Genomic DNA, 26,399 nt, shown 5'->3' on the forward strand with positions numbered 1-26,399 from the left:
TGCTCAGAGTCGCTTAGGTCACTCGTTTTGCCCATTCTAACGTTCAATCGAACAGTAACTGAATGTCTCGATGCCTGTCTGCCTACTTTATATAGCAAGCCACGGCCACACGTGACTCACTGTCTGTAGTAGTGAACCTTTTTCGTGAACCGAGTGGAGTACCTAGTAAACTGGCCACTGAGTGTATATTACAACCGTGAACACCAATGTGAAAGGCAGAGGCAGAGAGGTAGCCTACCTACCAATAGTTATTTTTAAAGGCCTTGCAATTCTTGGTCTGTGGCGTGATGTCAGACATATTTGATGACCAAAGAAATCAGAGAAATGCTGTCATTTTCAAGTTCATACTCATCTCTTGGAAAGAAGAGCTTGAGGGGCTGTCTTCAAAAGATGGTCTCTCGCCACCAAAAATATGGAGGAATTACATTTTTGCTTTGCACATTGAGAAAACAATTACCCTTATGTGACACAATGAATTATGCAAATTTTATTTTCAGTTTTAAAAAGGTTTGTATACCTAGGAATGCATCTGCTTTGGCATTGTATTAACACCTGAAGCAAAACTTGAATGACAATCTCTTCGCTACGATTTGCTCATGTCAGTTAAGAGGTTAGTTCATTCTTACATTTTGCTGCCATCTATACCACAAATGGCTCACAGCACCCTCATTTGAAACGAAGAACAAGTCAACCAAGGTATTGATATTCAAAAACAAGTGTAAACAACTGCAAACTGAAAAAAAGAAAAAGAAATCAGGTGACCAACTTTGAATTTGATGCAATGCTAATATTAAAAAGAAAAGCAAATATACACTGGAGTCAAGGTCGGTCGCCTGTCATCTTTCAATACATTTTTTACTCGTTTTTAAATACTAGCACCTAGACACACTGCTACGCACTGGGTTTATCTAGCTTTTTTGCAACATCTTCCTTTGAAGTTTCGTGGTAAGCTCCTGCTAAACCAAAAACAGTTTAAATACACATTAGTAAACAATCATTTCAAGCCAGGGGATAGGGAGGGCTACAGTGCATACCAAATAATGAAAACTAGAACACCACTTATTTTAAAAGGGAGGTGTGATCACCTGCCTAGTGCCCCTACAATCTTAGTTCCATGACCTCATGAAATGGCAGAAAAATATATGATGAGTGGGTGATTAGCAACTGTCCTCCCCTGAAACAAAGAGGCTGTCTTGACGGTTGGTCGTTACAGAAGCGCTATTAGCATTTATGCATGTCCCATGCTGTATTGTGCTGTAGCCAACTCTTCTGTTGGAAGTTGTCAGGCCTTAACAATAGAAGACTTGGTAGGCCAAAGTAATGGAGCAAATCATCACCTGTTCACCCATAGGAAGGGCAGACCCATGGCCAGTGTGTCTCAGTAGCGTGCTAAAACCTCCAGGGCCTCCTCTTTGACGGCGAGGGGAGAGTGCTGCTGCACGCCTTCTGCACCTACACTGGTCTCCCAGCAGTCATAGCCACAGTCTCTCAAGTCCTGGATAGTGTTCTGGATCACCGAGCACTCCGTTTCTACCAGAGGAAATCAAAGAAAAACAAAGTCACAAACAGTGAGCTACATTCAAAACACACGACTCGACAGTGTTTGCCCCTCCGTGCGTGCCTTCTGTGCAAGAGGATTAGTTTACATCTGCGTAGGTTTTTACCTAATTCATCTCTGAGAATGACTTCGGCTGCTACACAATTGGCACCCTTTGCCCTGGATGCACCCTAGAGCTCTGTGCTGTGGGAGTTTGATGGCCGCTGTGAGAGCTGCTCACAAAGCCCTCGCAAGCAAACAGCAGAAGGGCGCGCACACCAGTGGTGCCAAATAAGTGGGACAAAACAAATAACTGGATTAAAAAAATGTGTAAGGGCGAGGGGTAAAAAAAATATTTAAAAAACACTTGTGTCAAATAAGGGAGCTATTTTTTATTATTTAATTTTATTTCACCTTTATTTAACCTTTATTTAACCAGGTAGGCAACCAGGTAGTTCTCATTTACAATTGCGACCTGGCCAAGATAAAGCAAAGCAGTTCGACACATACAACGACACAGAGTTACACATGGAGTAAAACAAACATACAGTCAATAATACAGTATAAACAAGTCTATATACGATGTGAGCAAATGAGGTGAGATAATGGAGGCAAAGGCAAAAAAAAAGGCCATGGTGGCAAAGTAGATACAATATAGCAAGTAAAACACTGGAATGGTAGATTTGCAGTGGAAGAATGTGCAAAGTAGAAATAAAAATAATGGGGAGCAAAAATAAATAAATAAAAGAAATACAGTATTAGAGAGAGGTAGTTGTTTGGGCTAAATTATAGGTGGGCTAAGTACAGGTGCAGTAATCTGTGAGCTGCTCTGAGAGCTGGTGCTTAAATCTAGTGAGGGAGATAAGTGTTTCCAGTTTCAGAGAGTTTTGTAGTTCGTTCCAGTCATTGGGAGCAGAGAACAGGAAGGAGAGGCGGCCAAAGAAATAATTGGTTTTGGGGGTGACCAGACAGATATACCTGCTGGAGCGTGTGCTACAGGTTGGTGATGCTATGGTGACCAGCGAGCTGAGATAAGGGGGGACTTTACCTAGCAGGGTCTTGTAGATGACATGGAGCCAGTCGGTTTGGTGACGAGTATGAAGCGAGGGTCAGCCAACGAGAGCGTACAGGTCGCAATGGTGGGTAGTATATGGGGCTTTGGTGACAAATCGGATGGCACTGTGATCGACTGCATCCAATTTGTTGAGTAGGGTATTGGAGGCTATTTTGTAAATGACATCGCCGAAGTCGAGGATTGGTAGGATGGTCAGTTTTACAAGGGTATGTTTGGCAGCATGAGTGAAGGATGCTTTGTTGCGAAATAGGAAGCCAATTCTAGATTTAACTTTGGATTGGAGATGTTTGATATTGGTCTGGAAGGAGAGTTTACAGTCTAACCAGACACCTAGGTATTTGTAGTTGTCCACGAATTCTAAGTCAGAGCCGTCCAGAGTAGTGATGTTGGTCAGGTGCAGGCAGCGATCGGTTGAAGAGCATGCATTTAGTTTTACTTGTATTTAAGAGCAATTGGAGGCCATGGAAGGAGAGTTGTATGGCATTGAAGCTTGCCTGGAGGGTTGTTAACACGGTGTCCAAAGAAGGGCCAGAAGTATACAGAATGGTGTCATCTGCGTAGAGGTGGATCAGACACTCACCAGCAGAAAGAGCGACATCATTGATGTATACAGAGAAGAGAGTCAGTCCAAGAATTGAACCCTGTGGCACCCCCATAGAGACTGCCAGAGGTCCGGACAACAGACCCTCCGATTTGACACACTGAACTCTATCAGAGAAGTAGTTGGTGAACCAGGCGAGGCAATCATTTGAGAAACCAAGGTTGTCGAGTCTGTCGATGAGGATGTGGTGATTGACAGAGTCGAAAGCCTTGGTCAGATCAATGAATACGGCTACACAGTAATGTTTCTTATCAATGGCGGTTAAGATATCGTTTAGGACCTTGAGCGTGGCTGAGGTGCATCCATGACCATTTCGGAAACCAGATTGCATAGCAGAGAGGGTATGGTGAGATTCGAAATGGTCGGTAATCTGTTTGTTGACTTGGCTATCGAAGACCTTAGAAAGGCAGGGTAGGATAGATATAGGTCTATAGCAGTTTGGGTCAAGAGTGTCCCTCCCTTTGAAGAGGGGGATGACCACATCTGCTTTCCAATCTTTGGGAATCTCAGACGACACAAAAGAGAGGTTGAACAGGCTAGTAATAGGGGTGGCAACAATTTCGGCAGATAATTTTAGAAAGAAAGGGTCCAGATTGTCTAGCCCGGCTGATTTGTAGGGGTCCAGATTTTGCAGCTCTTTCGGAACACCAGCTGACTGGATTTGGGAGAAGGAGAAATGGGGAAGGCTTGGGCGAATTGCTGTGGGGGGTGCAGTGCTGTTGACCGGGGTAGGGGTAGCCAGGTGGAAAGCATGGCCAGCCGTAGAAAAATGCTTATTGAAATTCTCAATTATAGTGGATTTATCAGTGGTGACAGTGTTTCCTATCTTCAGTGCAGTGGGCAGCTGGGAGGAGGTGTTCTTATTCTCCATGGACTTTACAGTGTCCCAGAACTTTTTTGAGTTAGTGTTGCAGGAAGCAAATTTCTGCTTGAAAAAGCTAGCCTTGGCTTTTCTAACTGCCTGTGTATATTGTTTTCTAGCTTCCCTGAAAAGCTGCATATCACAGGGGCTGTTCGATGCTAATGCAGAACGCCATAGGATGTTTTGTGTTGGTTAAGGGCAGTCAGGTCTGGGGAGAACCAAGGGCTATATCTGTTCCCGGTTCTAAATTTCTTGAATGGGGCATGCTTATTTAAGATGGTTAGGAAGGCATTTAAAAAAAATAACCAGGCATCCTCCACTGACGGGATGAGATCAATATCCTTCCAGGATACCCCGGCCAGGTCGATTAGAAAGGCCTGCTCGTTGAAGTGTTTCAGGGAGCGTTTGACAGTGATGAAAGGAGGTCGTTTGACCGCTGACCCATTACGGATGCAGGCAATGAAGCAGTGATCGCTGAGATTTTGGTTGAAGACAGCAGAGGTATATTTAGAGGGCAAGGTGGTTAGGATGATATCTATGAGGGTGGCCGTGTTTACGGCTTTGGGGAGGTACCTGGTAGGTTCATTGATCATTTGTGTGAGATTGAAGGCATCAAGCTTAGATTGTAGGATGGCTGGGGTGTTAAGCATGTTCCAGTTTAGGTCGCCTAGCAGCACGAGCTCTAAAGATAGATGGGGGGCAATCAGTTCACATATGGTGTCCAGAGCACAGCTGGGGGCAGAGGGTGGTCTATAGCAGGCGGCAACGGTGAGAGACTTGTTTTTAGAGCGGTGGATTTTTAAAAGTAGAAGTTCAAATTGTTTGGGTACAGACCTGGATAGTAGGACAGAACTCTGCAGGCTAACACCGCCCCCTTTGGCAGTTCTATCTTGTCTGAAAATGTAGTTTGGGATGAAAATTTCAGAATTTTCAGTGGTCTTCCTAAGCCAGCATTCAGACACAGCTAGAACATCCGGGTTGGCAGAGTGTGCTAAAGCAGTGAATAAAACAAACTTAGGGAGGCTTCTAATGTTAACATGCATGAAACCAAGGCTATTACGGTTACAGAAGTCATCAAAAGAGAGCGCCTGGGGAATAGGAGTGGAGCTAGGCACTGCAGGGCCTGGATTCACCTCTACATCACCAGAGGAAAAGAGGAGGAGTAGGATAAGGGTACGGCTAAAAGCAATGAGAATTGGTCGTCTAGAACGTCTGGAACAGAGAGTAAAAGGAGGTTTCTGGGGGCGATAAAATAGCTTCAAGGTATAATGTACAGACAAAGGTATGGTAGGATGTGAATACAGTGGAGGTAAACCTAGGTATTGAGTGATGATGAGAGAGATATTGTCTCTAGAAACATCATTGAAACCAGGAGATGTCATCGCATGTGTGAGTGGTGGAACTAATAGGTTGGATAAGGTATAGAGAGCAGGACTAGAGGCTCTACAGTAAAATTAGCCAATAAACACTAACCAGAACAGCAATGGACAAGGCATATTGACATTAAGGAGAGGCATGCTTAGTCAAGTGATCAAAAGGGTCCAGTGAGTAGTGAAGTTGGTGGGGGTCACGGCGATTCAGACAGCTAGCCGGGCCATCGGTAGCAAGCTAGCATAGGATGGAGGTCTGTTTTTAGCCACCTCATGCGTTTCTGTCGGTAGGATTAGTGGGGTTCCGTGTGGTAGAGGGAATCAATCCAATTTGCAAAATATTTTGATATAGTTATAGAGGCCCAAGAAAAAAAGGAAAAAAAAATTGTCCGATAGGACTATTCAGAGTTTGTTTTGATATTTTAACCTGCGTGTCGTGATCGCGTTTGGTGTGGGGGGACAAAATACATTTATGCAAGATGGTGCACGCGCGCAAACGGTTTGGGTTCCGTGTTAGCCATCATTGATTTGGTCTCACATGCTGAGTGCTCATTGGCTATTAGCAGTAGTCCTTGTCTAATCGCATCGTAGCAATGCTCATACTACAAGATGCACAACCAACAGGGGTCTGGTGAATGGAACAGCCATCATTGTTGAGTCCTTGATCCGCTCAAACTAAACAAGTCCTGACGTACTGACACTAGCCCAAGTTCATAGGATTTCACCCCGATCATGAAAATTAGCCTGGGACAGCAAAAACGTGGCGAAACAGTGTAGTGTATGACCGGCATAAGTGGGAAATTGAGTGGCACTAGCAACTCCAGGGTTGTGGGTTGTAGGGGTCAAATATACTAAAAAAATGATGCTCTCACTTGCTGCTTTGGATGAAAAGCATCTGCGAAATAGCATATACAGTATTATTAGTAATAGTAGTATTTACTTAGCTGAAGAGCCAACCATAAGCTAAAGTACATCTCTATGTGGAGGAAAAAACATTACAATGCTCATCAGCAAAGAAATTATAAATATTTAGCACGTCACCAGACAGTGGTGGATTTTAACAAGGCAGGATGATAGCAGGTTATTTTACTGCATGCTCGTCCCTGCTCTACCTCAAATCAAAGCCTTTAAGCCCAAAGCTGATCTGAGAGCACTGGGAGGGAAAACAGACACTTAAGTAAACTTTTTGGAAAATAGCTTCAAACCACAAAAATGTGCAACACTTGTTTGCTAGTACAACAAAGCAAATCAACATCAGTTGGGGATATATTTAGGAGATCTTTAGCTGATTTAAAATGCAACGTGTTACAGGCTGCAGGCATAAACAAAGAAGGCAGTGGATTCAGACAGGTTCTCTGCCTGTTTTGTTTTTGTGGAAGATAGGATCCTGTTTGTCACTCTCTTGGCGTACTGATATATCCCTACTTCTCTACGCCGTCGGTTTGAGACTACAGAGCTTTTCCCTAAAACGAGGAAGAAGATAAGGACAACTAAGGTAGAGATTTCCAGGACATACAATAATTCCAGCAGGAAGGAACCCCCCCCCCCCCCCCCACACCCCCACATCCAATCAATACAATGGAGCCAAATCTACAGATGTCCTTTCATATGTCTCTCACTTTTAAAAAGATTAATTACAAATAGAAAATGTTAACTCTCTGGTAACCCAAAATGAAGATGAGGACCAAAGATGATGGTCCCCACTTGATTACTGTAAGCCAGATAGGGAGGTAAGTAGATAGCGAGCTACAGTACCTGGTCTAAGCAGGGTGATACCACAGCCCCCTCCGCCGGCACCAGTCAGCTTGCTGTGTAGCCCTCTGGCCAAGGTGACGCGGCACAGGGTGTCCAGGGCCGGGTGTCCTACACCCATCACGTTCAGGTGGTGCTGGTTGATGTCAATGAGTTCCTACGGTAGACATAATAGCAGCTGTCGTTTTTATTTGAGCTTTTTTTTTTGCATGAAAATACTATTTAGTCTTTTCATGCAGCTGTAGTCTTTACCGTGTGTAAGAGGAAGGGAATCATTTCTACACTGTGTCACACTGGTAGTGTGTCTGCAGCACCAGGACACACTGTCCATAGGCAACGTGTGCATGCATTTCCATACGGTACCTCCAGGATATTGTAGTGCTCTGGTGTGGGGGTGTCGTTGGTCATCTCTGATAAGGTCTGCTCGCAGGTGCAGGAGACTGCATTCACAGATTCCAGTACAGGGTTTATAATAGAGGGAAACTGGGGGGGGGGGGGGGGGACAGCAAATAAACATAGAATTAATACTTTTTACAAGGAATTGAACAACACTAAATATACTAAAGGAAGTCCACAGTGCAGACTTAAGCAGCAAATACTCATATCTCATCTAGTGGTCATAATAATTTAAACAGTCAGATACCGTACAGCAGCAACACAAAAAGCCAGTCACTCAGTGCTGAGTGAAAAACATTGCTTGCCCCCCCCCCCCCAAACATAACACTGCCAGTAACACCACCTATGTCAATCTAACAGAACAGAAGTGCTCACCCCTGTGGGTGTCGTCAAGGCAACGCCACACAGGGGTGCTAGCTGAGTGCTTCATCTCCATGTTTTATGAACTGGCCATTCCATATGAATTCAATTACTTTCTGACTGCACCCCTTTAGATTTCAACAAAACCTTCCATACATGTTTGGCCATGTCAGAAGTGTTCAGAAAGGGACTTTTTGAATGCCCAAAGATTCAGGAGATTGAGCTTACAAAAAGGGTTGTCAAATCATTTTTTAATTTCTAGATACTTGTTTAAAATGAAAAATGTATGTGTGTTGTCATAAATTGAGACACGGCATTATCTTGAATACAGGGGGGGGGGGATGTCGTTGCAGTCATAGAAACAGAATTCATAGAACGGGATATATTTCCATTTAAATTACTAACAGAAAGATGGACACCAGTCCACCCACCGTTGAATTTCAACTTGAATGGAAATGTCTATTCTATTATCTATATTTCTATGATTTCAATAGGTTTACTGTGGAAGATTGACAGTTTATTTTAAAACAATGAATATTCCTACTCAGGTCAACATTCTCTGATGTGTGGACCTCCAATCATCTTTCCAACCATTTTGAAAGTAGAAATGTAAATTCTATTGAATTTTTTTGTAAATTAAATCAGCCAAAACATACAAGAGCATGCTGTCTCAACCAATGGTGGGCACAACACAAACACCTCTGATTATGTACAATTGCATCTAAGCTACAACAGATACTGTATGAACATTTAAAATTCAAATAAATCACATTTAGATAATTAATTTTAAAGGTAAAAAAATATATTTTTTGACAACCCTGTTTGTAAGATTATATCAAACTCAAACATGTATCTTTTTCATTGATGGTAGGGTGGTTTACATGTAGGGTGGTAGGGTGGTACATGTTTGCCCATGGTAGGGTGGTTTACATGTAGGGTGGTAGGGTGGTACATGTTTGCCCATGGTAGGGTGGTTTGAGCACCTCTATCTCCTGAATGTTTTGGCATTCAGGTCCAAAATGTCACTTTCTGACAACTTCTACCACGGGCAAACATGTACAGAAGGTTTTGTTGAAATCTAAAAGTTGTGCAGTCAGAAAGTGATTGAAATGACACGGAATGACCCAAAGGCACTCAATGCCAGGCCCCAGAGTGCCTTTCCCATACAAATGAAAGCACAGGCGATTACACTAATTACAGGGCTGGGGAGGTGAACACAGGGGAGATGAGATGGCAGCCATTTAGTACCTTGTTCATTTTGTCCTTCACTCCAGCAACAAGTACCTTGGTGCTGCGAGGGACCTTGGTGTTTGTGAGTAGGATCCTTAACATTGGGACCCTGCAAATGGGAAAATAAAAAAAGGCAGGTTATCAATATAATACCACATGATGCACCTGTATTTGTCCAGGTGTTGCTACTGTTATGGGTTCCCTCATACGAGTGGCAATAGTAGAGTCCACAGAGGGAGCATCGCCTATCTTTTCCATTGACCACTCTTGTGACAGCATGGGCAATGCCATCTTCATTCTAAAGTAGTCAATTTCAACTTCACTTGGGGATTTAAATTCCACCTGCCCTGCTGGAATGTTCGCTCAAGTGTATAATTCACAGGCTGACCCCCCACTGACCTGGATAACATTCTGGGATCCCTTCCCAACCCAGTAGACTACTTTAAAATGATGTCTGCTATCACAGTCTGTAAATCTGTCAATGTAAATTAGGCCCAGCGAGCATATTCATGGAAAGGTGATTTGTTAAGCAAAAAACTGTTCAGTACCTGTTTAGGGGAGTTATTTTCCCAGAATGGTATCTCAATATGCCACCTATAAAAAAAAGAGTCAAAACAAAGTGAAAGAAATGGGCATCGGATGAAAATAAAGAACACAATAGAGCATACATTTTCTGACCGCAAAACAGCCCTCGCAACACACAAAGGAATAGTGCAGCACATTTCCCCTCAGTTTACTGTAACATCCGCACAAATAACGTCTGCCTTCTCACAGAGATCCTACAACGAGATAAATCCCTACAACACTGAGTTCTGCAGACGACAAATGTTGCCAGATTGTATCATATCATTCCGTTGTAGTGTCCACATACACAGTTCATGGTATCATACATCACAATGCAAAGCTGTGTGGTACTGTGGTGTTGCGTGCAAAAGGCAGAGGGATCTGGGTCTTACCCCATGTCCCCACGGCGTTGTCCACCCCCGACGGGTTCCCATGGATGATCCTCTCCCCCTGAAACGCCCACCTGTTGATCAGCTCCATCTCCACCTCACCCCACCTGTCGAAACATGATGAAATATAGTAGAGATGATTACAATAATGTACACTGGGCATTCAAGCCCCATCAGCATTTCCCTGCTGTCCTTCAGTCTGTGCTTGTGATGAGCCCTACCCATACTAACATGTGAGGACATCAGTAACAAAGTCCTAACTGATTTTTGGAATAGCATCCTTCAGTGGCGGCAGTACCCAATACATGTGAGATAAAACAGTTTACAATTGGCTCATTCATCCTGTAACTATTCCCCAGGTCGTTGCTGCAAATGAGAACGTGTTCTCAGTCAATTTACCTGATAAAATAACAGATAAAAAAAGTATAGAAAAAATAAAAAAGATAAACTTTTGTTATTGACCAAATACTTATTTTCCACCATAATTTGCAAATAAATTCATAAAAAATCCTACAATGTGATTTTCTGGTTTTTTTCTCTCATTTTGTCTGTCATAGTTGAAGTGTACCTATGATGAAAATTACAGGCCTCTCTCATCTTTTTAAGTGGGAGAACTTGCACAATTGGTGGCTGACTAAATACTTTTTTGCCCCACTGTATATATTAGGACATACGTTACGGTGAGAGAACCGTGCATTGTCTGACTGTGCATTGAGTGGTGCAAGTACTCTACATAAAACTACAGTACATGCAGACTAAGACAAATATGGCTTACATTGTTCCAATAGACAATTTAAATGTTGCAATTTTATTAGATCTAGTAGACAATTTGTTGTGCAGTCATTACCTGGCTGTGCTTTCCTGGTCACTGAGTAGAGAAGGGATGGTCCCACTGGCAGAGAGCAGAGCTGCAGCCAGGCACACAGAGTAGGCAGCACTTGACCCCAGACCCGCTCCAGTTGGCAACTCTGACCACACAGACACAGTCAGGCTGGGTAACTCCCTGCGATGGAGCAAGAACCATGAACCAAATTCTCATTCTCAGCTTAGATGTGCTTATATCTAGGAATAGGAAAGTAGTATGATTTATTAAGACTAAGATATGCTAGGGAGAAAAGCATATAATTTGGGTGGAAAAGACACAATAAATAAACACTTTCCATGAAATCACTTTAAAACTGGGCTATTGTTGGTACCTACTACTGTTTGTATAAGGCTTTTGGGTACCCATCTCACACAAAAACCTCACACTTTGCAACAGCTCATACAGCAAAAATATCCAGAAAGCACACTTCCTGTGATCTTAATCAAACAGGCCAATCAAACAGGCCAAAGGACCGAGGCACAGCAGTACTTTTCCTCGGGAATGACTAGTGTGGTGTGCATATGTGCATGGGTGTGAGCTGAGTAGACTTGCTCCACTGTCAATGTCCATGACAGTCAGACTCCTTTTGGGCAGACAGGAAACGCGGGTGCTCTAAACTAATTGTGGAGCTCTTCTCCCCAGGGACAAACACATCCAGGCTTGTTAAGGCTGCAGCGGGGGCCCTGTGCCAGCTTCTAATTAGTGGCTGTCCGTCCTGTCAGAGCCCGTCCACTCCTCTCTCAAACCCGCTAGCCTAGCGCTGCCCGCGTCAGCCCCGATTAGGCCTACTCTTTAGCATCCGCCCAGCTCCCAGCTGCCTAAGTCTTCCTCACTAGCATGGGGTCTGTATTGTTCATTAGAGGTTTGGTTCTTGGGTGTCAAGATTAGAATTATACTATGTTAACACTCCTATATAAATTAGCTCTATCAATTTCAATTCTTACCCTGACCCAGCAAAGACAGAGAGGTAGATGTAGAGGAAGGCTAAGATGGCCATGCTGCGAGTATCCAAGGTTCCATTTGATACACCAACCAAGTCTCGCAGCCTCCTGACAAGCTCTGCATCAAGCTCATTCACATTCCCCAGTTCAGCTGTAAGCAGAATTACACAAATAGACAACATTACCACAGAAGAATAAAACAAAGAAAACCAACAATTATATTTTGAGCTGTTGTTTTACAGCTTGACCAATAGTTTTGGGGTTCAAGTCCAGTTCAGGCTCTCTCCCAAATTTGCTGCATTGGTGTCAGAAGTGGAATGGAGCTGCTGGGAGGCCATTATGTCCCATAGCACAGACACAAGGATATGACTTTCCAAGGGGGTAGTGTAGCAAACTTAGTACAACACCTACCTTGTCAGGAGGTTTAAGCCTCTTGGTGTAATGGCTAAGGTGTTGGACTGAGTCACAGGGACCAGGGTTCCAATCCCACTCGGGCCACCCCTTCAAATTCACTACATTTCAATCCTCCAGCCAGAAAGCACCTCTCACCTCCAGAGTCAGGAAGCAGCTGCTGCAACTTGGTCACATCCCAGCTGAGGAAAGTGTTGATGTTGGGGAGATTGATGCAGACTTTACTGGTGGATGTGGCTTGCAACCGTAGGTATGTGCGCAGGTTCAAACTCACAGCCAGAGCCACCTAGCAGGGGTTGGAGAAAACAGACCTCTGAATTGTTGTTGTGGTTATAGTCAAATCAATTTCATGTCAACAACCAATCTTCTTTCAGTGCAAACACAGAATAGACTGTCTGTACTGGGTGAACAACTTTCATGAATACATGAGTGTATAAAGATGTTGTATTAGCCTGGGGGCAATTCCATGGTAAAGGAGTTGCACTGAGACTCAGGTTGTTCACTTAAAATGTTACCTATGCCAACAAAAAAAAAGTTGAACAAACCATACAAACTCTACGCACAATGAATACTTTCAACAATTTACACAGAAAATGTTTCCAAAGCACACGTACTATTAAAACTGTGGAGATCTGCCACTTTTTGTGACCATTTTACAAAAACTCTTAAATATCTGCTCTGAATTAAGATTCAAATATGTCTGCAGAAAATAATGAGGTGTCAGCTATGATGACACCTTGACTTCGAACAAAAACTATTTTTGGTTATTGAACTACAGTAACTGAACTGGATTTACACCAGGGAACAGCATTGCGGTAAAGAATTACATCATGGGTTTCTGTTCTGTACTGCACAAAAATGCATAATTATGGTTATGAATGCCATTCTCTTCATGGTGACGTATCCTCAACAGGTACACAAAGGCAGAAATATGCAATATCCTTATTTTGCATATTTGGGTATTATCCTACACACAGGCTATTATTTTAATGAGCTCTGCCACCAAACAAGACCAAATTTGGTTGGTCCGGACCAAATCTGAACCAATCATAGACGTCTATATGTTCCACAAGTTTGGACAGCACAGAAGAGCTCAGTAGAGTACAGTATAGTTCATTATAGTGTAGTGTACTCAACTCTAGTGGGCTCTACTGTGTATTAGGGGTGTGACGTATAAATTCAATTGGGATCGTTAACTTTTAGAAAAGCTCCCTAACCAATCGTTTTAGTTTTTCACAAAATTAAAATCACAGTGCAGTTAACTTAGCACTAACAGGTCCCGATCACCATCATAAAGGGGGGAAAACGAATTAAACAAATACCTAATGCAGCAATGCTGTAACGTTAGGAGGAAATCGGTATCTTTCAAATTATTTGCCACGGATATAAAGCGCTCCGCTCGTCATTACCAGTTGGAAAAATGTCAGAGTGAGACAGTGAAGCGGCAGCAGCAAAATCCTGTATGGGAATACTTTGAGAAATTAAATGAGAAGGTGGTGAAATCTGCTAACCTTGCGAGGTGAAACTGAGCTACAGTGGCAGTTCAGGTGCAACGCTGAAAGGGAGGGAACATGAGACCCAACCCGTTGCTGGCAGCAGTGCGATAAGGGACGTAGTGAGAGAAATCACAACATCGACTACAGAAAGTATTGCAATTGATATGCAGACATTGTCAATGGTAGAGGATGACGGCTTCAATGTCCGAATGGCATATCTATAACCAGACGGAAGATGCCGAAAAAAAACGTGACAGCCCGGATAGAGAAATTGTATGATTGCTCTGCAAGTAAAAAGCGCGCGCTCTCAAACACAATGCGTGGCGTTAACAGCAGATTGTTGGACATCTATGAACAAGCTGTCATGCATCACTGAAACGAGCCATCACACAGCCCATGTACTGACATCTGAGAACATGGAGGAGAGGCACCCAGCAGGAAACCTAAAACGGCATTAACTACCATTGTTGCCGAGTGTGTGGGGGACAGCAGTAAGAGTGCAGTCTGGTAGGTATCCAGGACTTCAGTGGATTAAACTGCATTGCCAACTAGCGGTCAAAACGCAGGATCATATCTGAATCAAGTCATTATAGGATTTTTCTTATGGTTTAAACTTGAACAAAATGGTACACTTGTCACATCCCTACCACAGATTGAACAACGAGACAGATATTTCACTGAATGTACACTACCCGGTCAAAAGTTTTATAACACCTAGTCATTCAAGAGTTTTTCAATATTTTACTATTTTCTACATAATAGTGCAGACAACAACACTATGAAATAACACATCTTAAATTAATGATGGACTGCCGTTTCTCTTTGCTTATTTGAGCTGTTCTTGCCATAATATGGACTTGGTCTTTTACCAAATAGGGCTCTCTTCTGTATACCACCCCTACCTTGTCACAACACAACTGATTGGCTCAAACGCATTAAGGAAATAAATTCCACACATGAATTGAAATGCATTCCATTTGACAACCCCATGGAGCTGGTTGAGAGAATGCCAAGAGTGTGCAAAGCTGTCATCAAGGCAAATGGTGGCTATTTTAATTTGTATAACACTTGTTACTACATGATTCCATGGGTTATTTCATAGTTTTGATGTCTATTATTCTACAATGTAGAACACGTAGAAAATAGTAAAATAAAGAAAAACCCTTGAATGACTAGGTGTTCTAAAACTTTTGACAGGTAGTGTATAAATGTGAAGCATCAGCTTGACATTTCCACTGACAGGCAGTCAGATTTTGGCCTACATTTTCTCATTGATCTAACATTTGCTCTCAATACAGTTCTCTGTTTCACAAAACTAGAATATGTTATGAACAGTTTGGACTAAGTTCTGTAGACTTTCGTTTTTTTTAAATCGTGCTGTGTAGAACGAGTGCAAAGGTGAATTGAGATATTGCACACGTGCACTTCGGAGTAGGCGTTCCCTAACGGAGATATGTGCTAAAAACGCGCCAATAGGATCACGCTAGCGCATGCTTGGCTCTGCCCACCTTGCTTGCTCTGCCCACTAGGAATCATTTGGAAACTGGAAATGACAGGTACTGGTCAATCTTGGTTTAGTTATAAATCTACTGTGCACTGTACTGAACTGTACTTTTCTTTACTGTCACGATACCAGAATTTTGACTTGGAAACCAGGTTAAGGTTTAGTATCATGATACTAAAAAACATTTTAAAAAACAATACCAAGGCAAAAAAAAAGAAACCAAAAAGTCACAGAAAGATCCAGACAAACTCAACTAACGCTCTGTTCAATTGTTGAGCTTCTTTTGAGTTCAATATCATTAAATTACACTTTTTTTTACGTCAACATTTTTCAGAGGCAGCCATGAATGCATTAGTGAATCAATCTAACTACATAACATAATAGTATCCATTTATTATGAACAAAAATATAAACGCAACATTTTAATTGATTTTACGGAGTTAGTTCATATGAGGAAATCAGTCAATTGAAATAAATTCATTAGGTCCTAATCTATTGATTTCACATGACTGGGAATACAGATATGCATCTTTTCGACACAGATACCTTTTTTTTTAAATGGGGCTACAATGGGCCTCAGGATCTCGTTACAGTATTTTTGCATTCAAATTGCCATCAATAAAATGCCTGGCCATACTTTATAACCCCACCGCCACCATGGGACACTTTTCACAACGTTGACATCAGCAAACCGCTCGCCCACGAGACGCTATGAGACTGGATGGACGTACTGCCAAATTCTCTAAAATGACGGAGACGGCTAATGGTAGAGAAAAGAACATTCAATTATCTGGCAACAGCTCTAGTGGACATTCCTGCAGTCAGTATGCCAATTACACACTTCCTCAAAACATTATGTTGTGTGAAAAAACTGCACATTTTAAAGTGGCCTTTTTATTGTCCCCAGCACAAGGTGCCCCTTTGTATTGATCATGCTGTTTAATCAGCTTCTTGATATGCCACACCTGTCAGGTGGATAGATTATCTTGGCAAATGAGAAATGCTCACTAACAGGGAGGTAAACACATTTGTGCAAACAATTTTAGAGAAATAAGCTTTGTGTGTTCATATTTCTGTTCAGTGAATTAGAATGGTAAATCTTTATTGATAAACTGGGTAAATCAAGATGTAGCCTAGGCCTATTCAAACAGGAGTGTGTGCATGCATTAAGTTACGGAGCGTGTTTTGGCTGATTTCATGGGGCTACAGATGAATCAACTTGCAACCTGTTTCATTGGACTGATCAACAACATTTAAATAGAAATGAGCTTAATTTATAAACGTGTGAGCTGTCTCTTTAACCAGTAATGGCATAGTTCAAGAGAGAACAGGGAGGCTGCCCATCAGAGCCCCATTCACACATTCTGTTCGCTGAGGCAATAGATCCTCTTTGGGAGGGACCAATTTTAAGTGCATTAATAAAGTTTTTGTGGGAATCAACTTTGTGTAAAGCGACTTTCTGTATCATAATCAGTCACATTGACCCCAAAACACATGGAGTCGGATACAGTGCCGGAAAGAGAAGAATGTTAGCTTCCTTATGAGACCAACATGAGCTCTCTCTACTCCAAATATCAAGCGAGTTACGTGCCATTCACAGAAGGTTGGTGGCACCTTCATTTGGGAGGATGGGCTCGAGGTAATTGCTGGAGCGGAATCATATCAAACACATGGTTTCTGTGCGTTTAAAGCCATTCCATTCACTCTGTTCCATCCATTATTTTGATCCGTCCTCCCCTATGCAGCCTCCATTAGTGCCATTTACATGCGGAACATCACCAAACCATGAAATCCATTGACTTGACGTGTCCGTGTTCTTCTTACACACACAAAATGACATCTTGCTCTAACTATACAGACATAGTGTCCGTCTGCATTGTTGTCGTGCACAAATATGCATACACGATCACATGTATACGTTTGTACACATACAAGCAACGGGATACACATTGGCTACATTCACTTATTTTCACACACGTACACGCATATACAGTATGTGTGACAGAGAAACTCATACTGCACATGTTCGAAACATGTGTGAGGACTACGTGTGGTGTGCACGCGTTCGTGGCGCATGTGCACATGCATGTGCAGACAAATGCGTGCACATCCCATGTAGTCCTCGCACATATCATGGTTGTGACCCTAAAAATAATTAGCGCGTTAAATAACATCTCTTTATAAAATACGTGTCGCAGAATGTGTATAGGCTATACTCAAACAAATTGTTTCAGTCTGACACGTCCCCGAGCACAGAGTAAACTACATCTGAAAAGAGCTAAAACAGGGAAGAGGATGGAGGAGATGAGAGCTAAAACGGGTCAGAGTAAGCTCTGGGCTCTCTAAGAAGCAACTAAAATGAGAAATGTTAAAGAAAATATGTCCACACACGTCCCCAGAGAGTGAGGACTGATCGTCTTTTTTTGGATCCAATTTGTGTGGGAGTCTTTGTCGCTGGTCCGCTGGCTTGAGCTGACGAACGTTTGATACAATTCTAAGTATCAAAATTCAGGAAGACACCAAGTTCATGCATCAATATTTTGTACTTGTGCCACACAGAGGACTTGGTCTGAAATTGTCGGTAGCACCCGGATGTCTGCCCTTTTTAAATCAAGGGTTCCATCCTGGGAGCGGCATCGCGTGGACATTGGCGAAGTTGTTGACGTAGTGGACGAGTCGCTGAATGTCCTCGTAGTACAGCACCTGTTTGCTGGCGAGACGACCACCACACTACTTCTTCCTTGGAACCACACCATGTTCCTTGTAGAACTTTATCACTGCTGTCAGCTTATTTGTAGAAATTCTGAAACCAGAAAATAACTTAAAACATGCCTTTAATATGTGCTGAAAGGAACAATGTATTCTGAGCTCTTATTTCTATTCATGATACAGCCTACTACTCATTCTTCCTGAAGTACCTCATTACCACTGTTGCAGCTCCAATAATAAACAGAAAACATCCAAGTTGTATTACTCTAAAGAAAACCTAAGTGTAGGAACTTGAATGTTTCTCTTCAGATTTGCTTGCCATCAAGGAAACATGTCCTCTGATTTTTCCTTTGTGTTTGTTTGCTCCTTTTAGAGCTGAACGTTTTCTTGCAGAGGTTCTTGGAAAAAGCTACTCGTTTTTTCTCTGGAAAAGTAAGATAACAATATATAATTCTTTATATATTGACATTCAGTCATTGTCATCTATTTTGGCCAATACATTTTCAAATATCAATAATTACACAACCTACACTCATTCAAAAGCATACATGAACACAAACAAACAGTACACAGTTTTACTAGTATTGATATGAAGGTATTTGATAACGTTATTGATGGCCATTTCATGCATTTATGTAACCTGTCTTTAGGACAAATATAAGCACCCACCACACACGCACAGGTCGAATAAGTTACTGCAAATATGTTAAGGTCTCGCTCTCGGCTTTAATACGCTAGCTAGCTAGTCAGTCTATTTGTCTCATCACACACAGCAAACTAAACTTGACTAATAGTTGAATGGCAAGCACTTACCATTGGTGAGTTCATTAAAACTGGTCACGTCTCGACCATCTCCTTGGGGGTAAAAAGCAAATAGCAGGGCCTCCCTTCATTGGACTTGCAAGTGCACCTGAACTCGAACCTTTTCAATTTCTTGTCCAGAATCACTGACATATTACCCCTCAACCGACTGAAGCACCGTAATTGAAAGAGCCAACATTAACGGGTGGTCTTCCTCAGTTGCCTCAAGGGGCTTGGCCTCAACGTCGGTGTCTGGAGTCGCTGATGGACACACTCTCTGGCTCAGGTGTCAAAATGTAGTCTGCAATAAGTTGGCAGCCCTGATAGTCTGAAACAGCTCCCAGCACAACATTACTATTTCCTGCGAATCCATTGATGCAGTAGAAATCTAAGCTAGCTAGCTAAGGTGTAGGCAGTAGTAACAGTGTGACTAAGTGTAACCGACGTGAAATGGCTAGCTAGTTAGCGGTGGTGTGCGCTAATAGCGTTTCAATTGGTGACGTCACTCGCTCTGAGACCTTAAAGTAGTTGTTCCCCTTGCTCTGCAAGGGCCGCGGCTTTTGTGGCACGATGGGTAACGATGCTTCGTGGGTGTCAGTTGTTGATGTGTGCAGAGGTTTGAGCCCAGGTAGGGGCAAGGAGAGTGACAGAAGCTATACTGTTACATATGCATGATGGGTTTTTGACAGATGTTAAGAAACAGTGTAAACAAGTTTTTGTTTACTGCGGATAATACACTACTGTACGAAAATAATACAATTGAATAGCCTATTGTAGCTTCATTCAAAATATATACAGTGTTTTTCAATGCGGGATCATTTTTGTTGGTACCCTTCCCCAGATCTGTGCCTCGACACAATTCTGTCTCGGAGCTCTACGGACAATTCCTTCGACCTCATGGCTTGGTTTCTGCTTTGACATGCACTGTCAACTGTGGGACCTTATATAGACAGGTGTGTGCCTTTCCAAATCATGTCCAATCAATTGAATTTACCACAGGTGGACTCCAATCAAGTTGTAGAAACGTTAAGGATGATCAATGGAAACCGGATGCACCTAAACTCAATTTCGAGTCTCATAGCAAAGGGCCAGAATATTTATGTAAATAAGGCATTTCATTTTTTTTTTAATGTTTTTTTGCAAAAATGTCTAAACCTGTTTTCACTTTCATTATAGGGTATTATATATACATATTTTATCAATTTTAGAATAAGGCTGTAACATAACAAAAATGGAGTCAATATACTTTCCGAATGGACTGTATGAAGGGCCTACATGTATCAACTGTCACAGTGAATGCCTTTGCTTATACGTTTTGTACAAATTAAATTAACATGTCAAATGCATCATAAAAAAATATTGTGCCTATTTAATGCAACCCTTGCTGATAATAGATCGCAAAGCAGCATAAAACTGAGCTAAACAATTGGAAATGACAAGTTCAGTTTCTCATTCATAGCCTAACAACGCATATCAAGTGCAAGTGAGCTGTTTAGCTTACATCTGAAGGCTGGGGGGGGGGGGGGACTTTTAGGACGTCTTTTAATGCGGAACGCCAAAATATCCTAATGATTATGATCACACTTCCTCAATTCAAATATTATCGCGACACTTCCGTCATAACTGAAAAAATGTATTGAAAAAAAATAATTACAGGGGGCAGTTTGGGTTTAAAAAAAAGAATCCTGTCAGAATCGTACTACTCCTTCACTCTGCAGTCTGACTCATCCCAAACCATCTCCATTGGGTTGAGGGCGGGGGATTGTGGAGGCCAGGTCATCTGATGCAGCACTCGATCACTCTCCTTCTTGGTCAAATAGCCCTTACACAGCCTAGAGGTGTGTTTGGATCATTGTCCTGTTGAAAAACAAATGATAGTCTCACTAAGCGCAAACCAGATTGGATGGTGTATCAGTGCAGAATGCTGTGGTAGCCATGCTGGTTAAGTGTGCCTTGAATTCTAAATAAATCACTGACCGTGTCACCACCAAAGCATCCCCACACCACCTCTTCCATGCTTCATGTGGGAAATACACATGCGGAGATCATCTGTTCACCTACTCTGCATCTCACAAAGACACAGCGGTTACAAATGTCAAATTTCCACCAGTCTGATGTCCATTGCTCGTGTTTCTTGGCCAAAGCAAGTCTCTTCTTCTTATTGGTGTCCTTTAGTAGTGGTTTCTTTGCAGCAATTAGACCATGAAGGCCTGATTCAGGCAGTCTCCTCTGAACAGTTGATGTACTTGTTACTTGAATTCTGTGAAGCATTTATTTGGACTGCAATCTGGCATACAGTTAACTCTATTGAATGTATCCTCTGCAGCAGAGGTAACTCTGGGTCTTCCTTTCCTGTGGCGGTCCTCATGAGAGCCAGTTTCATCATAGCGCTTGATGGTTTTTGCGAATGCACTTGAAGAAACTCTTAAAGTTCTTGACATTTTCCAGATTAAGACATGAAGGTCAGTCAAAGTAATGATGGACTGTCATTTCTCTGCTTATTTGAGCTGTTCTTGACATTTACCCTATTTGGTAAAAGACTATCTTCTGTATACCACCCCTACCTTGTCACAACACAACTGATTGGAATTTCTTAATGTGTTTGAGACAATGAACTTAACAAGGTACACCTGTTAATTGAAATACATTCCAGGTGACTACCTCATGAAGCTGGCTGAGAGAATGCCAAGAGTGTGTAAAGCGGTCATCAAGGCAAAGTGTGTCTCCTAAAATATATTTAACATTATTGGTTACTACATAATTCCATGTGTTATTTCATAGTTTTGATGTCTTCACTAATATTCTACAATGTAGAAAATAGTACAAATAAATTAAAACCCTGGAATGAGTAGGTGTGTCCTAGGTTTTGACTGGTACTGTACATATCCAAACCAGAAGTCATGGATTACAGGCATAATCTGCACCGAGCTAAAAGCTAGAGCGGCAGCTTTCATGGAGCGGGACACTAGTCTGGATGCTTATAAGAAATCCCGCTATTCCCTCAGACGAACCATGAAACAGGCAAAGCGTCAATACAGAACAAAGGTTGAATCCTACTACACCGGCTCTGACGCTCGTTGGATGTGGCAGGGTTTACGGACTACGAAGGGAAACACAGCCGCGAGCTGCCAAATGATGCATGCTTACCTTTTATGCTCGCTTCAAGGCAAGCAACACGAAAGCACATGAGAGCACCAGCTGTTCCAGACGAATGTGTGATCACGCTCTCCGTAGCCGATATGAGCAAGACCTTTAAACAAGTCAACATTCACAATGCCGTGGGGCCAGACGGATTACCAGGGCATGTACTCAGTGCATGCGCGGACCAACTGGCAAGTGTCTTCACTGACGTTTTCAACCTCTCCCTGACCGAGTCTAATAACTACATGTTGCAAGCAGACCACCATAGTCCCTGTGCCAAAGAATGCAAAGGTAACCTGCCTAAATGACTACCGCCCCGTAGCACTGGGCTAGCCATGGCTCACATCAACACCATCATCCCAGAAACCTGAGACCCACTCCAATTTCCAACAGATCCACAGATGACGCAATCTCAATCGCACTCAACACTGACCTTTCCCACCTGGACAAAAGGAAGACCTATGTGAGAATGCTGTTCATTGACTACAGCTCAGTGTTCAACACCATAGTGCCCACAAAGCTCCTCACTAAGCTAAGGACCCTGGGACTAAACACCTCCCCCTGCAACTGGATCCCGTACTTCCTGACGGGCTGCCCCCAGGTGGTAAGGGTAGGCAACAACACGTCTGCCACACTGATCCTCAACACCGGGGCCCCTCAGGGATGCATGCTTAGTCCTGTACTCCCTGTTCACCCTGTACTCCCTGTTCACCCCTGTTTGCTGATGACAACAGTGATAGGCCTGATCACTGACAACCATGAGACAGCCTATAGGTAGGAGGTCAGAGACCTGGCATTGTGGAGCCAGGACAACAAACTCTCCCTCAATGTGAGCAAGACAAAGGAGCTGTTCATGGACTACAGGAAAAGGAGGGCCGAACAGGCCCCCATTAACGTTGACGGGGCTGTAGTGGAGTGGATCCTCAAAAAGTTCTACAGCTGCAGTATCAAGAGCATCCTGACCGGTTGCACCACCACCTGTTATGCTAACTGCCATCCAGGACTAATATACTAGGCGGTGTCAGAAAAAAGTATCCTAAACTAAATATAAGTGTTGATATTAGTTATGTTTATGTATTTCAAATACCTTAAAGACTTTTTCTGGTAGATGTTTTCTAAGAATCCTTTTCCAACTGTTTGACAAGAATGCATTTTTTAAATAACTCTTTGCCTTTGACATGCTCCTAGAAACCTCACGTTGGTGATCATGGGTCTTTTTACATAGAGCCCGACCAATGTATAGGTTCATCAATATTATCGGCTGATATTGGCCTTTTAGCGCTATATCGGTATTGGCTGATAATTCCACCGATGACTGATTTATAGGAAGAAAAGGCTACACATTTTTTCCCGCGAAACTGCACACCATCTGTCTTTTGTGGCACCAATGTAAGGGTTTATGGCAGGGGAAACAGTGTTGCAGTAGTCTAGTGTGTGGTGCGGAAATAATGACAAGAGACCCTGGGAAGCTTTGCGTTTACGCTGCCTTAAAGGGAACCGGACTAAGGAATTAAAGCGAACCGAACTCAGACCATCTCTTGATGGTCTCCTTTCGGTTCGCTTCGGGGGCTCGTTTGGAGGGGTCTGAGTCTCTTTGGAGTGTTCACACTGCACAAAAATGTAAGCAAACAGCACTGAGTTCACAAAAACTGTCAAAGGGACCAAGTGTGAAAACACCCTTAGGCTCAAATTGTGTTTGTTGATTCTAGCAAATAATTCTACTTCACTGGCTAGCTGAGGGTTTCTCAACTCTGCGATGTAGTTACAACACATCAATGGAGTTGAGTGGTAGACAAGTGTGTGGACTCTGACTACGTTGAGTCATTGTCAGTCGATACTTCTAAAAATATTCATTCTACCTATGTTTGTCCTCTGTAGCTGTGCGGCTTTGTTTGCTGAAATCTATATTTTTAAAATAAACCGTTAATCAAATACAACCACCGACTGTTTCCCCATATCGACTGACAGCGACTCGATGTAGTCGGGAGGTACACTCCGCCCACCTTAGAGTAGAGTTCTTCACGAATCCACCTGTATGCGAATACCCGAGACCCAATCCTGGACCCGAGAGGATCCGGATCCAGAATTCTAAATAATGTCACAGGTCTGAGTTGGATTTGATATGATCGTCACGGGTCTAAGGTATGTGTAATTTTGACTGACTTGTCCGGAAGGATCTGAACGTGACTGCTGCAGTAGAGAGCAAGAGAGAAATGGTATCATTTATGCTGCTGCTCTTGCTTTTTACAAAAGTGGAGCGTGTAGCTTGTAGTTGGCCAATCCATGAGTCATCAAAGCGGCAATAGGCTACAGTCAGAGCCTCACTCTGTGTGTTGCAAAAGTAAGGAGATATCTAATCAATGGAAGATGGAATTAAAATGACAAAATTATAAGTTAAAGGAGAAGGATAGGCTACAATGACCAAGAGCCAACAGGTAGGCTGCTAGTTAATATTCTGAATGGAGTTATTTGTAACTAGGATTAGAAAGTGCATGCACTACAGCCTCAGTTAGCCTACCTACCTAACTTCTCACGGTTTGATCCAGTCAAGACCAATACTACGTAATCATACGATGATAAATAATCGAGCTATGGCAGCTATTAGCCTACTATAGCGCGAGTCGGCTTGGATGGTTGCTGTCTCATCTCTCGCTTCCTCCTCCCCGTGTCACTCGCTCACAGTACAGCCCCTCCCTGCCTGTTAGAGCGGCACATCTCTCCCTCCATCCTCTCCCTTTAATAATTTTTTTAAACAATTCTGCTGCTTCCCTCACTCGGATCGGAACGGGTCTGTATCCGACTAGGTCTAGTTGTCCTCAGGTCCATTTCGGGAACGGGTCCAACTTAGAATTGTGATGAGGCATATCTGGGAAAGTGTATACAATAATTTCTGCATCATTGGGAAATGTTAAAAATGACACTACCCAGACTCTGCCTAGAGCCGGCCATCCAACCAAACAACCTGGCAAAAAGGACCTTGATCAGGTAGGTGACCAAGAACCCGACCACTCTGAGAGAACTACAGAGTTCCTTGGCCGAGAAGGGAGAACATGATAAAAGGACAACAGTCTCTACAGCACTTCACCAATCTGGGCTTTATGGGAGAATGGCCAGACAGAAGTCACTCCTGAGAAAAAGGCATGACAGCACATCTAGACTTTACAAAAATGCATGTGAAAGACCGGGCATAAGGTAAAAGATTCTGGTCTGATGAGATAAAAATGTAACTCTGACCTGAATGCAAAGCCCATCTAACACCATCCCTACCGTGAAGCACGGTGGTGGCAGCATCATGTTATGAGGATGCTTTTCAGTGGTAGGGACTGGAGGACTGGTAAGGCTAGAGGGAACAATGTCTGGAGCCAAATACAGACAAATCCTTGATGAGAAACTTCTTCTGAGTGGAAACTACCTTGGAGTGTACATATTTGCCCCAGTCTAACGGGACAATTCCCCCAAGCAAGACTGGAATGGCTTCAGAACAAGAATGTGAAAATCCTTGAGAGGCCCAGCCAAAGCCCAGACTTGAATCTCACTGAAAATATGTGGAACGACTTGAAGATTGCTGTTCACCACCACTCCCCATCACTCTAAAGAGGTTGAGAAAATGTCCCAGAAAGAATGAGGGGGGAAAATCCCCATATCCAGATATGCAAAGCTTATACAGACACACTCAAGACGACTCAATGCTGTAAAGGTGCTTCTACTAAGTATTGACTCAGGGGTGTGAATACTTATTTAAATGAGATCTCTATTTCATTCAATACATTTGCTAAAACGTCTAAACAGGTTTTCACTTCGTCGTTATGGAGTATTGTGTGTAGATGGGGGAGAAATTATATTGAATCAATTTTGAATTCAGGCTGTTAACACAAAGTGTGGAATAAGGCAGGCGCTAGCTAGGTGGTCCACTGATTATACTGCGCTCTAACGGTACTGTACTTACATTGCCATGCACGACAGCGTGTTCTCCGTGGAGGATAGCTTTCCCAGGTGCAGACATGATACATTCCTTGATATGCATTCTGATAGCGGGCTACGTTTTGGTACAGCGAATTCGCTAAGTAAATTATTAGTTGTTAGCAAGGTAACTAGCTGGCTAGTCTCCAGACAATTCGCCAGGAAAACGTTATCGGGCTATTATTAGTGATACGTCAACCACTCCGAATGATGAGGGGTCGTCTATACACAATCCCGATGTATTTTTAAAAGGGATAAAACGTCAGTATGAAGCTGTTTCCACTTAAATAGCTGGCTACCGTAATAATAGTGGAAACATCATGCGACAGTGAACTGTCAACACGACGCAGCCAGCGGGCCATAGCTCTGCTTCATGTCCAATCAGCGCTAGAGGTGAGATGTACAGATCTTTTGCTAGCCAATCAACATCCTACT

At 42.8% G+C, this 26,399-nt stretch overlaps 1 protein-coding gene across 1 annotated transcript; it reads right to left on the reverse strand.

Moving 5' to 3' along the window:
• Nucleotides 1–464: 464 nt before the first annotated feature.
• LOC109895662 (mevalonate kinase) lies at nt 465–26,338 on the reverse strand. Its single transcript, XM_020489546.2, has 10 exons — nt 25,951–26,338; nt 12,492–12,639; nt 11,946–12,093; nt 10,984–11,139; nt 10,140–10,243; nt 9,732–9,777; nt 9,202–9,292; nt 7,561–7,680; nt 7,201–7,354; nt 465–1,530 (listed from the first exon to the last, which is right to left on the reverse strand). The coding sequence occupies exons 1-10, from the start codon at nt 26,026–26,028 to the stop codon at nt 1,379–1,381; spliced, it is 1,197 nt and encodes a 398-aa protein (XP_020345135.1). The 5' UTR covers nt 26,029–26,338; the 3' UTR covers nt 465–1,378.
• Between the last annotated feature and the right edge of the window lie 61 nt (nt 26,339–26,399).

The sequence above is a fragment of the Oncorhynchus kisutch genome, linkage group LG8 (assembly GCF_002021735.2).
Source record: "Oncorhynchus kisutch isolate 150728-3 linkage group LG8, Okis_V2, whole genome shotgun sequence".
In the NCBI taxonomy this organism is placed as follows: Eukaryota; Metazoa; Chordata; class Actinopteri; order Salmoniformes; family Salmonidae; genus Oncorhynchus; species Oncorhynchus kisutch.